General features: G+C 39.7%; 1 protein-coding gene across 3 annotated transcripts in view; it reads left to right on the top strand.

The window, feature by feature from the left end:
- The first annotated feature begins 796 nt into the window (after positions 1 to 796).
- Positions 797 to 16136, top strand: part of LOC308233063 (pituitary tumor-transforming gene 1 protein-interacting protein-like) — a 29913-nt gene continuing 14573 nt past the window's right edge. The window contains exons 1-4 of one of the 3 annotated variants that reach the window (XM_080639622.1): positions 797 to 969; positions 5721 to 5767; positions 10342 to 10450; positions 14178 to 14286. In XM_080639622.1, the coding sequence (XP_080495748.1) occupies positions 852 to 969; positions 5721 to 5767; positions 10342 to 10450; positions 14178 to 14286 (383 nt within the window). In that variant the 5' untranslated portion in view covers positions 797 to 851. Of the gene's footprint in view, positions 970 to 5720; positions 5774 to 10341; positions 10455 to 14177; positions 14287 to 16136 lie in introns of all 3 variants that reach the window. The other 2 variants (XM_080639621.1, XM_080639623.1) reach the window with 2 other exon arrangements.

The raw sequence follows: 16136 nt of genomic DNA, 5'->3' as shown, positions 1-16136 counted from the left end.
ACTGGTCATGAAGGACTTGATTCACTGCCTAACTACAGGTGTTTAGGGCCATTAAGATGCCCAAGTTTCCCAGGTGTCCTTACCCTGCCCTCTTAGAGGGTTTGGGGTGTTTCTTCCATTCATGTGTTGTGTCTTGCAGCCCTGTCTGGGTTTTTGTATACCCCTAGGCAGTGCAAAGGCCCTGAGAGGTGGGTCACTGGAGGAAAACAATCTTTGGGAATCTCATGGCAAGTACTTGCATTTGTCTGAATCACTTTATTCCTTTCTCTGGCCAGCCCTGACTTGGGGATGCCTTTGTTGGCCCTGTTGGTTTTGGCAGCCTGCTGGCCATCCTCACTGAAAACCACCACCAGCAATCAGGGGATAGTGCAAGGGTTCCTCACCACATCCCTGACCTCACAGGAACTGGAGAAGTCCACACGGCAAAGGAAGGAACAAAAGAAGGTCAAAGCCAAAGAACAATAAGCATTGAGGGAACTGGAATTGGCCTGTGTATCACAGAGCTGAGCATATAAACGGCTGTGACCCGCTGCCACAGCTCGGGCCTCATACAGGTACGCCAAAGGGACGCAGACACCATAGGCACGGCCAGGGCGGGTCGCACACACCGGGAGCTCCCGGGAAGTCAAACACCCCGCTCCAGGAGCCTACAGGGTCAAGACCGCGCCCTAAAGGCTCGCCTCAGCTCAGCCCAGCCCAGCCCAGCCCCGCCAGGGAGTAGCCTGCGCCAACCCACCACGAGCTCTGACCAGCCCCTTCCGTTGCCCGGCCCCGCCCCTTTGGCGGCCATTGGCGACTGCGCGGTGTTGGGTGCTGACGGGAGTGCGGCTGCTGCTGTACTGTGGCTGGCGATGGAGGTGCGGCGGCGGTTGTTGCCGTTGTGGCTGCAGGGCTTGGCGCTGCTGTGGGGTCGCGCCGGCATAGGGCTGGCACAGCTCAGCATCACGGCTTCGCCAGCACCGGCGCACGGTAAGGAGGGGCGAGGAGCAGCGGGGTAAGGGGAGCCGTTCCCTTGCTCCCAGAGGAGGGGCTTGTCCGCGGGTGCGGGCTATGGGGCCTTCCCAGGGAAGGAAGCTCTCCGGAGCAGGGCGGCGGGGTGCGCGGCGGGAGGGAGGCAGGTGCTCGCCCCGAGGCCTGCAGGTGCCGAGCGTCTCATGGAGGGCTGGTGGAGCTCGGGGGCTTGCCGCTGCCCGGCGCAGGCTGTTTCCGGTGCTTCGGCAGCACCTCTGCCCTGGCTGCAGCGGAACGGGGCCTGCAGCCTCCTGCCCAGGGGCTGGCTCCCAGCCTCTACCGAGGGAGGTGCGATAACACTGAGGTTTGTGCTGCCGGCCGGATTACAGTGCCGTGGGGTTATTGGGGGTTTTGTTGCAAGGAGACGGCAATCGCCTAGGCTTTCTGGGATCTGACTGGTTGTGAGGAATGTGGTTTGGAAGGAGAAGCCGACAGAAATACTCTTGCCATCCTGCTTGTGCTGTTGGGATCGCTTATCTCATAGCTGCTTTTGGAAAGCAGTTGGTGAAGCTCATCCTCAAATCTGATTGGTTAACACATGTGACCAGAAAGGGGCACATCAAGTTAGTTTGCGTTAAATTAGGATACATCAAGTACTTCTGAACACACTTTGACACGTGTGTGTGGGGTACAATTTGAGGTGGTTGGTTTCTTTTATGGAAAGGTTTATACTTGAAAAGGAAGTATCGAACTCTGAGGCAACTGACATGAAGCAGAAGAGAAGGGGAGTGGTCAGTGTTTCTGTTAGAGGAAAGATCAAAAGGTAGACCTGCTAATAGTTGCAAGTTGATCAGTTTCTTTCTAGTAGTTCTGAGAAATATAAATGAAACAAAAGAGTTTCTTACGGATTCCCTATGAAAGAAGTTTTCACATACTATTCTTATGTGAGTTTAGGAATTTGCTTATGACATGAAGTTGATTCTTGATATGAAGAAAAATCATGATGATATACAGAAAAATGTGGGTGACCTTTGAGAAATAAATACTAGAAAAAAGGTTCAAGTGAAAAATAAAAGATTGTTATGCCATATGACTAGTATCATTTTAATATTAAAACAGCTGGGGGGAAAAAGTAGGGAGGTATGCTTGATGACTATCAAATGCGTAGCAGTTGCTGGAGTGATGCCCTCCTGAAGAGAGGGATGGCAGTTTTATGACAGTTTCTCAAAGTTGTGGGACCTTGTATGCTATCCTGATAAATATTCTACAAGTTAAGCAACTGTGCTCAACAGGGCTGGGCTGGCACAAAGCAAGGCTACAAAGGCTGCATTATTCCCTATTTCAGAAAATACCAGGAAGAGGATGGCTTTTATTGCTGGAGCAGAAGGAAGATTGAGGAAGATAAGTGCTCTTATACCAGTGGGAGGGAACAACTTTAAGTTGAAGAACAGTGTTGTCCTGAGAATGGGGGCAGAGAAGAAACAAATTAAGCTTATTCATGACTAATTTATTTTAGGTGTTGAAAGGTTCCTGGCCCCTCTCTCTGATCTTAAGGTTGTATGGCAGTTGTCAGTCCTTAGTGTATGTTAGTATAGAGACTTGTTTTCCTTAAAAACATTATTCATGTGCTACCTTCATGCACAAATACTTATTGGAAAGGGGAGAGGGGGATAAAGCTGGTTTTTAAACAAATAATTTTGTTTTTAAAACAAAATTGTCAGCATTATTCCATTTTACCTGGTTTTTTTCTGTATTTTGTGCATTGTTACCCTGGTCCATGAGTATGTCTCCTAGAAAGTGAGATCAGTCAGAACTTAGTGCAATTCCTGTAGGTGCGGGCAGTGTTCTAACTGTAATTAAATAAGTGCATGAACAATAATAGCTTTTTCTTATCTTGTAAGAATGTAATCTTCATATGGCTACAGTTCACTGTGTACAAGATGTTACACTGAACTATTTTGGTAAAAATTACACTTATCAAAATAATGTTTCCAGTACTTGGTATTTCGAAATTACTTCTCATTTTGTTACATGTTAGGTGATTAATGCTGATGATATATGCTGGTGTAAAAAGAATGACTACGTTTGATAAAGACTGTTTAAAGTGCAGTGTGAGTTATTGTTGGTAGTGGTGCTATGGCTTATATTAATTTTTTTTTTTTCCCCCATAAAGATGATACAGTAGTCCCTTGAAATACTAGAGGGAGGCTGTCAACTTGATATCTGTTTGAATAAAACAGAACAAAACAAACAACCCAATCAAAGTTGGTTTTGTTTAATGTTTTAGCAAGGTGGATCAGAGGGCTGTTCGGGTTTTTCTTCTTGTTCAGTTTGAGAGGTGTTTTCTTCTGTCTTCTGCTCTTGTGGGGAACACCGTAACTGGTGGGTAACTTATATAACTTTTAAGTTATGTGACCCAGAGAGACACATAATACAGAATGAATTTATTTTTTTTTTCATCATTTGTAGTAATGTTAGATTTTGTAACAGCAGTACATAAAGATGTTATGATTTTTGAGAGAGATGTTGTGATGATGGATTTTGAAATATTTTCATTCAGCCGTATGCTCTGCTTTAGAATAAATATAAATAACAAGAGTCTAATTTTTTTTAATAATTTAAGTCCTGTTCTTTTGGTATATGCCAGTATAAGTTAGCTGCTTTAATATGTCAATAGGAAGATGGTAAACTGCATGGAAAGCTTGTGAGATTACCCTCTTTGATAAGAATCTGAGGCACATTCCATTTTTGCACATTACTGTAGACTGGTCAGTTACTGAAAATATAACCTAACCCAGAAGTCCTTGGTGTACTTGCATGCTTCTCACAGTACCTCACTAATTCATGTTCAGAAAGCTGTTTTGTTTAGGTGTTGTAAATATTAAATTAAAAATATAATGAAGTATTTTTTAATAAGCATGATGGTACTCCATGTGAAATAATCTCATTTGATTTTTTTTTTTTTTTTTTAGTTTAAACTATTTCTGAACCTGTTTTTCATGGTTTTATTTTGTTTTCCCATGAATTGGTGCCTAAGCCTTGTGCTTAGACTGTTTCTCAGTTATTGATACTGGATACAATGTTAAATGGTACCAGATAAACTAGTTAGTGTTTTTTTCTATATGGATATATTAATTAAAGATAAATATACTCATAAATAAAATAGATTTAATGTTAAGAATTAGTACCAGAAAGGCATAACATTGAAATATGGAAAGTATTGAAATATGTAGTTGTCTCAAAACATGCAAATAATTTAGCTCAAATTGATAACTGCTTGTGACTAATGCAGTTATTCATTAAAAGTAGAATTGGATTCCTAGTTTGGAGGTATTTTCCAGTCATACTTATATATGGAAATAATAAAAAATGGGTTTCATTAAATTGTATTCTAAGTGATGATAGGATTTATAATTACTGAAGAATAATACATGTTCAGGCCTGGAGAGGTGTCGTGGTTTAAGCCCAGGCCGTAAATTAGAACCACACAGTCTACTTCCCCCCCACTCCTGGAGGGACAGGGAGGAGAATCGAAAGAATGCAACTCCCACAGGTTGAGATAAGAGCAGTTTAGTAACCAAAGTATAACACAAATCACTACTGCTGCCACCAATAATAATAATGATAAAGGAAATAACAAGGGAAGAGAATACAACACCTCACCACCTGCTGACCAATAACTCCCCCACCCAGCCCTTCTAGGAACCTCCCAGTTACATCCCCTGGCATGACGTGCTGTGGTATGGAATACCTCTTTGGCTAGTTTGGGTCAGGTGTTCTGTCCCTGCTTCCTCCCGGCTTCCCCTCCTCCCTGGCAGAGCATGAGACTCACAAAGTCATTGGTCAGACTAAACATTCTGACCAGCAACTGAAAACATCGGCTTTATCAGTATTATCCCTAGGCCGAAAGTCAAAACCACAGCACTGCACCAGCTACTAAGAAGTAGAAAAAATGACTGCTACTGCTAAACTAGGACAAGAGGAGACTCCCTCTCATCTGCTGAAACTATGGCCTGAACGTGGTCCTGTGGGCAATAGATTGTGTCTCTATTGTGTATAAAAAAGAATGGCCTTAAGACAGTAAGCATGCAGTAATTCTAAATGAAAGTCATAGCCTTTGGCTGGAATCCTCTAGGAGCGTGAACACCAGTAAATATTTTTTTGCCTTTTTTTAGGATACGAGGTGTTTCTTAAAAACCAAAGAAAATATGATTAAAGTCCTTCTGCATCATGTGGCTCTTCAGACTTTTGTTGGTGTTCTTGTTGACCTTACAAAAAGTAACTGTGTTCTATGTTTGCAAATTTTTTACTTAAAATCATGTTACTTGTAGAGCTTTATCTTTAAAAAACTTTCCCCCACGAAAGAGGTTCATGGAACAGGGACCAACCCTAGACAAGGGTCAGCTTTTGCTAGGCTTCCAAAGCTGCAAAACTCACAATGTTCTCAAAATTGATAGGTAAAAGTCTTGGAACTTCAGCTGACATATAGTGAGACTCTTGGGTTATATCTCCTATGTTGTCCTTAGAAAAAGCAAACTGAAGTCAAAGGTAAGCTCCAATTGTTTCCCTTACTATGTCCAGGGTCAGATTTGAATGCTTTGTATCTCTGTGTGCTACAGTTCTCCTGGAATGGAATTATTGAACATTACTTCAGACAAGACTGTTGCTTATATCTAGAAGCAGGGAAAAAAAAGAAAAAGAAAGGCTAAATGTTGCTAAATGTTTGACATTACTGAGAAAAAAATGTGTGTTTTTTTTCTTTTTCCTAGCATGTTCAGAGTTTTCCCAGAAGTCCTGTGAAGAATGTTTAAAAAATGTTTCAGTAAGTTTTTTGACATCCTTTTTTATTGGGAATTTGGTAGGATTTTTTTCCTCTTGATGTGAAATCAAATTGCTACAGTTTGGTTGGTTGGTTGGTGGGGGTTTTGGCTTGTCTTTAATCGGGAATCTAGTCAAACTGCCCATAGGAAGAGGAAGTCAAGATCAGTTAGTTGTAATATCTGTTCTTATTTAACTGGCGGAGTCAACTTCCCCTCTGTCACACTCGATGCCAGTGTGCTTTTACTTTGCCAAGGTTGCTCTGTGACTTGGTCGCTCAGGGTATTTCTCTGCTTTGTCTGGAGAGGACAGACAGTGTAGAATCCAGTTTTGGTGTGTTCAGTACTTTCATAGCACAACTGAGCCAGTTGATGTTGCTGCTGGTTTAGACTCATCCTTGTTTTGCAAGCAGCACTTAATTCCGTCTTATAAAAGGGTCAGACTGAATGTTACGTGGCTAAAATGCCTTGCACTACTTGCATGCTGAATAGGAGATTTGGGAAATTAAAGTAAATTACCTAGAAATGCCTTTCTCTGGAGATGCCCTAGGCAATGTGTTTAACTGAGGCAGACTGAATCGGTGATTTGTAGATGTTCAGACCTGTCGGCCTTTCCACTGACTACATCAGACTGTAAATGCTTAAGACTGCCACGTGAGGTCACCGTTTTGGCGGCAAAGTCCTTAGATTTCCAGTGAGACTGCAATAAGGCAGATGGTAAAACAATAGAATTTATTTCTCCATCCTTTGTTGAAAACGTTTTTAGCTCCACAGGAAGGTTTGTGATAACTATGCATAAGGTGTCTGTCCCTGCAGAGCAGAAGGAGCTCCCATATTTAAAGTGAGAGATTGTTTGGAATTCTAACTTCAGATGTCACTGAAAAGAAACATTTCATGAATCTTTAAGTTACGTAAGTTACTGCAAAACTTTTATCACTAGGGAAAATTGAGAAATACCTGAACTTAACTTTTTTTGTGCTTATGCATATTTTGGCTTTTTAAGGAAAAAACATTAATTGGTTTGTATTGATGTGGTTATTGTGTGTTGTCAGACTTGTATATTAGTTGTCGTAAGCATGACGTTGTGTAAATAACTCTTAATCTTCCAAAGTATAAAGTAGGAAATAGAAAATATGGGTCATTAAATATTTAATGTACAGCACTACCACTGGTGTGACTGTCACTTCAAATAAGTGCTGCCACAGAACATGAGTACAGCTTTTACTTACCTTAGAGCTATGTGTTCACCTTATGAGAGAAATAAATCCTTTAGCTGTGTTTGTATACTGAAGACACTAGTGGAGTTATAGATACATTATTTTCAGAATCCGTCAAACCAGTGATAGTGTCCAAGCTTTTCTGGGTGACAGAATGATGAACGATTCAGGGCAACTGCCTCAATAGCATCAGTGTTAACCTTGGAGAAAGGAGTTCAGACTTGATTTAGACAATTAAAAAAAAAAAAAAAAGCTACAGATCAAAGCCATTAACATTTATGTGAGCAACACAAAAGCACCAGAAAGCTGAAATTACTTTAATTGCTTCAGTAGGAAAAAAAATTAGGTTTTCATATTGTTGTTAATATAGCAGCAGATAAAAATGAGAATGAAACATCTAGTGAATAGATAAAACCAGTTCCAAACAACCCCTAAAATGTAGTAATTTAGTTCACTTAAATAGAATTATAATTTGAAATGCTGTAGGAAATTATATGATGAAGGAATATACCTTATTTTGTGAAGGAAAACTGGGGATAAAACACTTGTGTACACCTGTGTGATTATAGAGGAAAAAGTATTTTTGTGTTCGTGGAGACAAACCAGGAGATACTTACACTGTCTATGCTTTGGTAGTTCAGAAAAGTCTATTTGCCAGTGTTCTCCTGGGGCTTGAACTTGCCTTACTTCTCCCTGGGTGTCTCTCTTACTGTTTTAGAGTTATTAACACAGTGTAGGTGACATCGATGTAGTATTATATTTGCCATTGTCTGCATGTGAGGACCTATGGCCTATCAACCGAGACTAGCAACCATCGCATTGGCTCCCATATGTCATTCATTATGAGCTCTCTTCAGTGCCTCTCTTGCCATCAGAGTGGGGATCAACACTTCCTTGTCTTTGGTGATCTACCACCCATCTGATGATTTAACAGATTTCAGCTGCTGTTCCAATTTGTTGTCACTTTCTATACAATCTGGAGATTCGCCTTCTACTTTTCCTGTGGAACTGAGAGCTCAAATAAGTTGCTCAGCCTTTGCCACCCTCTTAGCTGATTCATTGACCCTTCAGTTTCCTTTTATTACCTCTGTCTGGCTGTTCTGGTAAGTTTCACAGTATATAATTGCAACTTCTTTAGGCTTGAGTACAGCTTATAATAAATCTAAACTTTCATGTCTGTATTTGATAGGGGATGCTTGTGATAACAGTTTTCGTTATTTCTCAGTAGCCACATGGGTATGGACTACACCAAAGGCATATTTTGAGTCAGCATAAATATTCACATTTGTCTGCTGTGATAATTCAAGAGCATGTGTCAGAGCTATTGATTCAGACTTTTGTGCCAAGGTGTTAGAAGGCGATGCTCAGGTTTCCACATCCTTGTGCAGCATCACTGTGGCATATCCAGCTGTCCTTTCTCCATTTATCATAAAACTGTTTCCATCCATATATAATTTCAGGTCTGGATGGGTTACAGGCATATCTCTCAAATCAGGCTGGCTGGAATGCACCTATTCATGACTTGTAAACAATCATGCTTTGATTCTTTCTTGCTGGCATGTAATATACCTGCAGGAATTAAGGCCAGTGATGTCAAAATCACAAAATCTTGTGTGATTAGCACTGCCTGGTATTGAGCTAATCTGCTAGGTGAAATCTAGTGATGTCCCTTTTGATCAAGAACTACCAGCACTGCCTGCAGTGCGAATACTGTGATAGACTGTTGCAGTGTTACCTTCAGGGCTAATTTCATTCATAGCACCACCACAGCCACTGCTCTCAAACAGGTCAGCCATCCTTTGCCTGGTTCATCAATTTGTTTAGAAAAATATGTTACTGACCTCTTACTTGATCCCAAAGTCTGAGGTAACATTCCTAGAGCCGTGTATTGCTGGTCTTGTGCATATAAAAAGAAAGATCTCATCATATTGGGCAGTTCCAGGGCTGGAGCTTTCATTAATGCAATCTTAAGGCTGTGGAAACTTTTTTGGCACTCTGGGAACCACGTTAGGATTTCTTCAGGGTAACGGTTTGGCCATTAGGCTAAAATTGACTAGATTCTGCACCAGCCTGCATTTCCTAAGAAGTCTTTCAGTTCCTTTTTTGGCTTGGGGGGATGCTATTTGACAAATGGCTTTTTTTTACATCTCTGCTCAGTGCCAAAGTTCCGTGGGAAATCTCAAAACCCAAATAGGTAACCTCTTTCTTCACCAGCGGAGTCTTTTTCTGTAACACGTTATCCAGTCAGTCACAGAAAGTTGAGCAAATCTGTTGTAGTTGCTCTGCATTCTGCTTCTGTTCTGGCCCACAGCAACAGATCATTCATATATTGTAACAAGGTAACAGAAGGGTTCTGTCTTGCCATTATTCTAGTTCTTTGGCCAGTACATTACCAAACAGGGTTGGACTATTCTTGGGGCAGCACAGTCCAGCAGAATTGCACTTTTCTTCCAGTGGTTGGACTTTCGCTTTCAAAGGCAATTGTCTGGCTATTGTCTTCCAAAGGAATAGGAAAGAAAGCGTCTTTTTAAGTCCAGAACTGTGTAATACTGATGATACTCAGGTAATGCTGATAACAGTGTATAGGGATTAGGCACCACTGGGTGTACATCCACCATTATTTTATTAATTTCTCCTTAAGTCCTGAACTAACCAGTATTCCTGAGTTTGTGGCTTCATTATTGGTAGTATGGGGTATTGTTCTCTGATTGGCATTTTTGTAACAAACCATACTGCATAAAGGTATTTATCAGGGTTCCAACCGCACCTTGGCCTCTGGATTTAAAGGGTTCTGTTTCTTTCTTACTGGCTGAGATCCTGCAATTAGATTTACTTTAACAGGTGCCACATTCTTTGCTCCTTCTGGTGTCTTTGAAGCCCACACCAAGGGACTTAAAGCATTCAAGATTTCATCTGAGATTCTGTGGCTTCCTTCTTTCCTTCGATCAGTAAGCACAGTTCGACTTTCCATGCTGTTTTCTGTGGCACATGCAGCTGAATAGGCTTACCAGAGAAGGTCAATTGAGCCTCTGATTTGCATGACAACTCATGTCCCAAAAGCAGTAAGGGGCATTCTGGCATATACAAAAATTCATGTATTAAAGTGGTATCTCCTATAGTGCACTCCGTGGATTTTTTTAAAAAGGTCTCAATATCTGCTTTCCCATGACTCTAGTGATTGGCATATGTAATTTACCTAAAGGTCTTTTACAGTTAGTCACTACTGAATAAGCAGCTCCACGCTATACTAAAATATATCTTCACAGTGTTGTACGCTGTCAGGGGAAGGGAGCACTAAATTGTAAACTGTTTTTGAAGATGAATAATTTGGGTTGTTTTTTGTTTCTTTTAAACAGTGCCTTTGGTGTTACACCAACAACACTTGTATTGATTACCCTGTAAGAAGCATTCTTCCATCATCTTCATTATGTTCCCTCTCAAATGCTCGATGGGGAGTTTGCTGGAGTAGGTACTAATTTTACTTTCGCTGTAGAGAATGATTTAAGAGTATGATTAAAGTAAGACTACTGCTTCTACAACTGTTTCCTGATAATTTATTTGGAGGGGTGAGGGAACCATGGTCTTTAATCTTCTGGATTTACAGTCATTGTTAAGGGTTCTTTATGAACAGCCAGTATAGTTATGTAGGTCCAATGACTTAAAACATTCACTATATAGTGAAGTTCTGTTGATGGTAAGGTGTAGGCTGGGAACAAGCGATGTTGGAATGTTCTGAGTATTTTATATATGTAGTCAGGGTTCACCTGTTTCTTAATCCATGCTTCTGCGTTACAGAGAAATAAGGTCATTCCCTGTTGACAAAAGGTGACTATTCTTTCGTTTTTAAAAAATTCTGAAAATGTTGACTGGTATGACTGGGTCCACAATTTTTATAGTATATTCCAGTGGCAGCAGTGAACCAGTAGTACCACATCATTTAATTGCTCTTAGATTTCCTTTTACTTTGCATGTTGTGTTACAAAATACACTGTGGATCACATGCTGCCATTGGGGTGAAATCTTTGGCACTAGTTTTGCAATACTGGGTATGCAGACCTAAATTCAAACAAGACTGGAATAGAGAACAAATAAGACATTGGAAAGCTTGTCGTAAGAGTACAGCTTCGGTCCAGCAAAGCAGAGGCTTGCTGCTTTCTATGTATTTGCTTATGAACACCAGGATGGTAAAGGACAAAAACCAAGTGGGGGTGAACTGTCAGTGACCATTAACTATAAATTAGGAGAATGTTACCACACATAGAGCAGTGAAATTACACAGTAGTCTAAATTAGAGTAGCAGAGGTAGAAGATTGCTATTGAAATGGAGCATGCAAGTTTCTGAATGCTACCACTTCTAGTCCCTGTTTGCAGGGATTATATGATTGGACAGTACAGAAGAACTTTACCAATCCTTTGTTCTTTAGTAGAAGGGCGCTATGCTTTGTTCTGTGAGATAAAGCATTTATGCTTAGACTTCTGGAGCTTTCCTAGAGCTTCAGAAGGTATATAATTTCACTGATAAGGCATGCTTCTAAGGAAATCAGGCTTTCAATATTATAGTAAATGCTCTTGCTGTGAAATGTTAGAAAACTTTTTTCTGAAAGTGTGGTGAGTACCCACACAGTTGCTTGCTCACTTCCTCCCCTGACCCCAGTGGAGTGCAGGAAGAAAATTGAACAAAAGCAAGAAAACTCGTGGATATTGAGAGAGAGGCAGTTTAATAGGGGAAGGAAAAAAGTAGGGGAGGGGGAAGTGCAAAGGAAATTGTTTACAACCTCCCACAGGTGGACTGGTGGCCAGCCAGTCCCTAAACAATAGTCACCTTGGAAGCCAAATACCTCCTCCACTTATTTTTCCTTTAGCCAAAATTTTGTTGCTGATCATGGCATTATATGGTGTGGAATACCCCTTGGCCAGTTTGGGTCAGCTGTTCTGGCAGTGTCCCCTCCTGACCTCTCCAGTCTCTTGCCTAACTGCAGCCCTACTCACTGATGGGGAGAAGAGAAAATCTTGATGCTCTTCAAGTCTGTTCAGCAACAACTGAAACATAGGTGTTTTATCCACGCTGTTTTAGCCAGAAATCCAAAACACAGCATTATACCAGCTGCTATAGAGAAAATTAACTCAGCCACACCCAGTACAAAGGTGCATGTCCTTTTGCAAAGCAGCAGTGACCAGTATCTACCGATACAGAGGGGGTTCCTGATAGTTTACTCCTGTTATAGAAAAGGCTTCTACCTTGGCTCCATTTGTGTTCCTAGGTTGAATGTATCTTAAACACAGAATGAAAACTTCATAATTGAGCACATTCTAAGCAAAAAATTAAAGTGGAAAAAGAAAAAAAGACCCTCCAGAACCAAAACAACAACAAACCCCACCAGATCTGTATTTCCATAATATACTTTTTACAAGTTATATGCAGCAGCATACTTATGGGGATATATAAATATAGTCTGAGACTGTCCACTTTGTGCAGTGGTGTTTTTTTTTTCTTCTTGCAAATAAAATGGAGATGAGTATTGGCTCAGTGTTGCTAAAGATGAAGGTGAATATTGGAGCTTTCAAAAAAAGTCAGAAACATGACTGGCTTCCAGTTACTATTTTACATCAAATAAGACATGTTGACAGATTATTAATCAGAAAAAAGAATGGTATGGAAACAACATAATGAACAACATAATGAAGTAGCTTAATTGTATTATTTTTCATGAATAATAATTAGATGAGATAGTGGAGACAGGAACACAGAAAATTGATAATCGTCTTCTGTACTTTATTAATAGGGTCAAAGTATTTTTGTGCTTCAGTTAAATAGTATACTTTAAAAAATGAAATGGCAATCAAACTCATTTTTCGTTTTTACTTCATTGAATGAAGTTTATTTAATTGCTTATAATTTGTAGGGAAGTAAAAGAAGGAGAAATGTGGCATGGTGAAATGTGTTACTTTAAGAATTGGCATGTTCATAATTGTGTGTTGTAACTAGAAACTGTGTATTAATCTGTTTTATTAACTGGTACCCAGTAAACTATAACACAGAAGCAGAAATATTTGTTGAGATCTAATTTTTAGCAAGATCTGTGAAGGACATGCCTTGGCCGGAAATGAGTTGGTGAGATCTGTAAAGAGGCAACAGACTCTTTGGTTTGTGCATGTGATCAGAGAGGACAGACCCTCTGAACTTGCTAAATTTGACTGTCTTATCACTAGAACCTTGAAGCAGTAAAAAGTATGTGTGCAGCTGCCTTTGTATTACTACAGCAGCATGAAGCTGCTGAATCTGACCATTCAAAGGGATTTATGTTGGAGAAAGGAGAAGAGACAGCTTCCCTGTCCCTTCCCTCATGCTTTAAAATAGGTAGTGTGAGGTATATGTGCCAAGAGGTGTTTAGTTTTTCTTACCACTGTTGTTACAACTTCCCTGGATGATTTCATTTTGTTCTTTCTTGGGTCCTTTAAATAGCTCCTCAGATTTGTAGCTATAGCTTTGATTATTTCATCCCCATTTGCTTTCTTCTTGGACCTCACTTGAGGACATGATTCTTTTTCTTTTTTTTTTTTTTTTTTTTTTTAGTAAGTGCAGTCCCATGAATGCTGGTTTAAACCAGCTATGGTTGTTATAGTGTATGCTATTAAAATAATACCTCCCATCCATTTGTTAATTGCTTATTGGACATAAAAGATGACTCTCTTTGGACATAAAAGATGACTTATGAATTTTTATGGAAAGTTTTATATTGTCTCCTTCAAATTCTCTGATGTTGTAGTCTTAATTTTATTTTACTCTTTGTGTAACTGTGGCAGGTCATGTGTGTATATATACATCTGCATCTGTATGACCTTACAAACTTTTTCTGTTTGTGCTGCACATTGACTAAGGTCATGACTGGGAGGGCAGAACTGTGGAATCACACCAGTAGATATATAACCTATGAAGTATTACAGGATGACTTTTAATAACTTTGTATATGTAAAGAGCAATTTTACGTATTGTCTCTTCAGTGCTGGTTATGCATAGTAGCAAAATTCAAATGTGGTATGCTGAGTTTTAGCTGGGGTAGTTTCACAGAATTGTGGGTTTGACTTTTTTAATGCAGAGATTTAAAAATGCTTGGGAAGGAAGGGAAGGATTATTAGAAAGACAGATGTTATTGCTGGAGTCTAACAAGTTGAATATATTCCTGTTTTTCAGTAAACTTTGAGGCTTTAATTATTGCCATAGCTGTAGTAGCTGGGCTCATTCTGGTGTCCATAGCAGTCTGTTGCTGTTACTGCTGTTACTGCAGAAGGCGTTCCAGGAGGTAAATATATGTATTTGTTTCCTTTACTAACTGTGGGTGCTGGTCTTCCTTAGCTACCTACAAGATTTACCCTCAAATATACTAAGAATCTTTTAATTTGGAAGCAATTCCAATGACAAAAGTGTCATTTTGGTCACCTTGCTTTATTTGTTTGAGAAAACAAAAAAGGAGGTGTTTTTTGACAGGCAGTATGGCACTGAAAATGATGCTGAAATGACACTGAAGTGATGTTATTTGTGTGTATCATAGAAATGTGTTTTAAGTAAGCTATTGCTTTATACTTCTGCATTTTACATTTCCCTGTTATGATTGGACATGAAATATTTCAGTAGCCAAATAAATACTTGCTTCTTGTGATAACAGAACAAATTTCTTTCAAGGCAAGCTCATGGTACAGCAAAAAGGGACCAGGTAGATAACAAGTAACTGAGCTACAATGCCCTACAGCACTTGGTATCCATGCTTCAGAGTTTGCTCTAGGATCTGTCAGCACACAGTCAGTATCTAAGTGATTAGCTGTCTTTGCCAAAGACAGATATTCAACAAAATATTCTGAATGTAAGATGATGCTTTTCTGCTCTAAGATACTAAGAGTGATGTTACTTATTTTAAAGGAAAGTAATACTGCAAAAATTTAAGTTCTTCAGATCTTGGAGGACTTGTAAAACTTTCTTTCTTTCTTTCTTTTTTTTTTTTTTTTTTTTTAACTGGCTTCTCTATTGGCCAGTATTGTTCAGATGGAGGAAAGTAGTTGATGCCTAGCTAAAACAGGTAAGTCAGTGCTGCCATGTGAAGTGTTCAGTACTTATTCCTTAATGAAGCACTTGGAAAGCTTTGTTTATTGTGACAGCACAATAAGCTTCCTTCTATCATTGAAGTTTTAGAGCTTAGGTTTTTGGGCAGTGTAGTTTCAGCTAGCTCTGCTCCTTTAGTTCTTCACTTCTTATGTGAACAAAAATTTGGGCCTTATTTCTTTATCTGAAATAATTTCTGTACTATTTCAAGTACCTATAATTCATTGGTTTTGTATGAGGGTTGTGTTTGTTTTTTAAAGAACTGTATGTTTTTTAAAGAACTGTATGTTTTTTAAAGAACTGTATGTTTTTTAAAGAACTGATGCGACTGTACAGTAATTAGGGCTCATCTTCAAGCCAGATGAATATGGTACATCTGTGGCTTTAAAGAAAGGAGAAAATAATTGTAAGTAACATGTCATTCCACTCGCTCTTCCTTGAGGAAGATGCATGCACTTGTTCTGCTGGTAGATTGGCCTTTAGCCCTGTACTGATAAGCCCTGAAGAGGTATAGAACTGTTTTAGATTTTATGGAAGATCTGCTAGTGTCCTCTGAAGAACTGAATATGCCCCTGTGGCTGACACACCAACAAATAAAGCTTGATTCCTGTGAAAAGAGATATTTGTGCCAGACTTCAGTTTTAGTAGCTAAGTCGTCAATCAGTACTGTAACATCTAATTTTAAAAATACAGAGTTAGTTGAGAGTCATTTATGCCAGGATTTTATAGTGTCAAGCTTAATCTTCTGACACTTAAAGGATTTAAAGGTCTTGTCAGAGTGGGGTCCAGCTTATTTCAGGAGGTTTCAGAATGTGTTATTACACTGAAGCCTGATACATTACTGGCTTTAAACCCACTGATTCTCAGCAGGAATTCTTCTGCTCTCTGCTTCCGCAGTTTCTAGACTCCTTTTCCACAAGAGAAAGTTTTGTTGTTTTTTTTTTACTGTGGTGTTTCAGTGTTCGAGAAGCCAGCACTGATCTTTTCCTTAAGCACAAAGAATACTTAGGTACGTTAATCCCCACATCAGAAATGTAGCTGGCTCACCTAAGTCCA

Source organism: Psittacula echo, assembly GCF_963264785.1.
Source record: "Psittacula echo genome assembly, chromosome: 2".
In the NCBI taxonomy this organism is placed as follows: domain Eukaryota; kingdom Metazoa; phylum Chordata; class Aves; order Psittaciformes; family Psittacidae; genus Psittacula; species Psittacula echo.
Note: the sequence above shows the minus strand (reverse complement) of the source record. Positions and strands in the feature narration are given on the sequence as shown.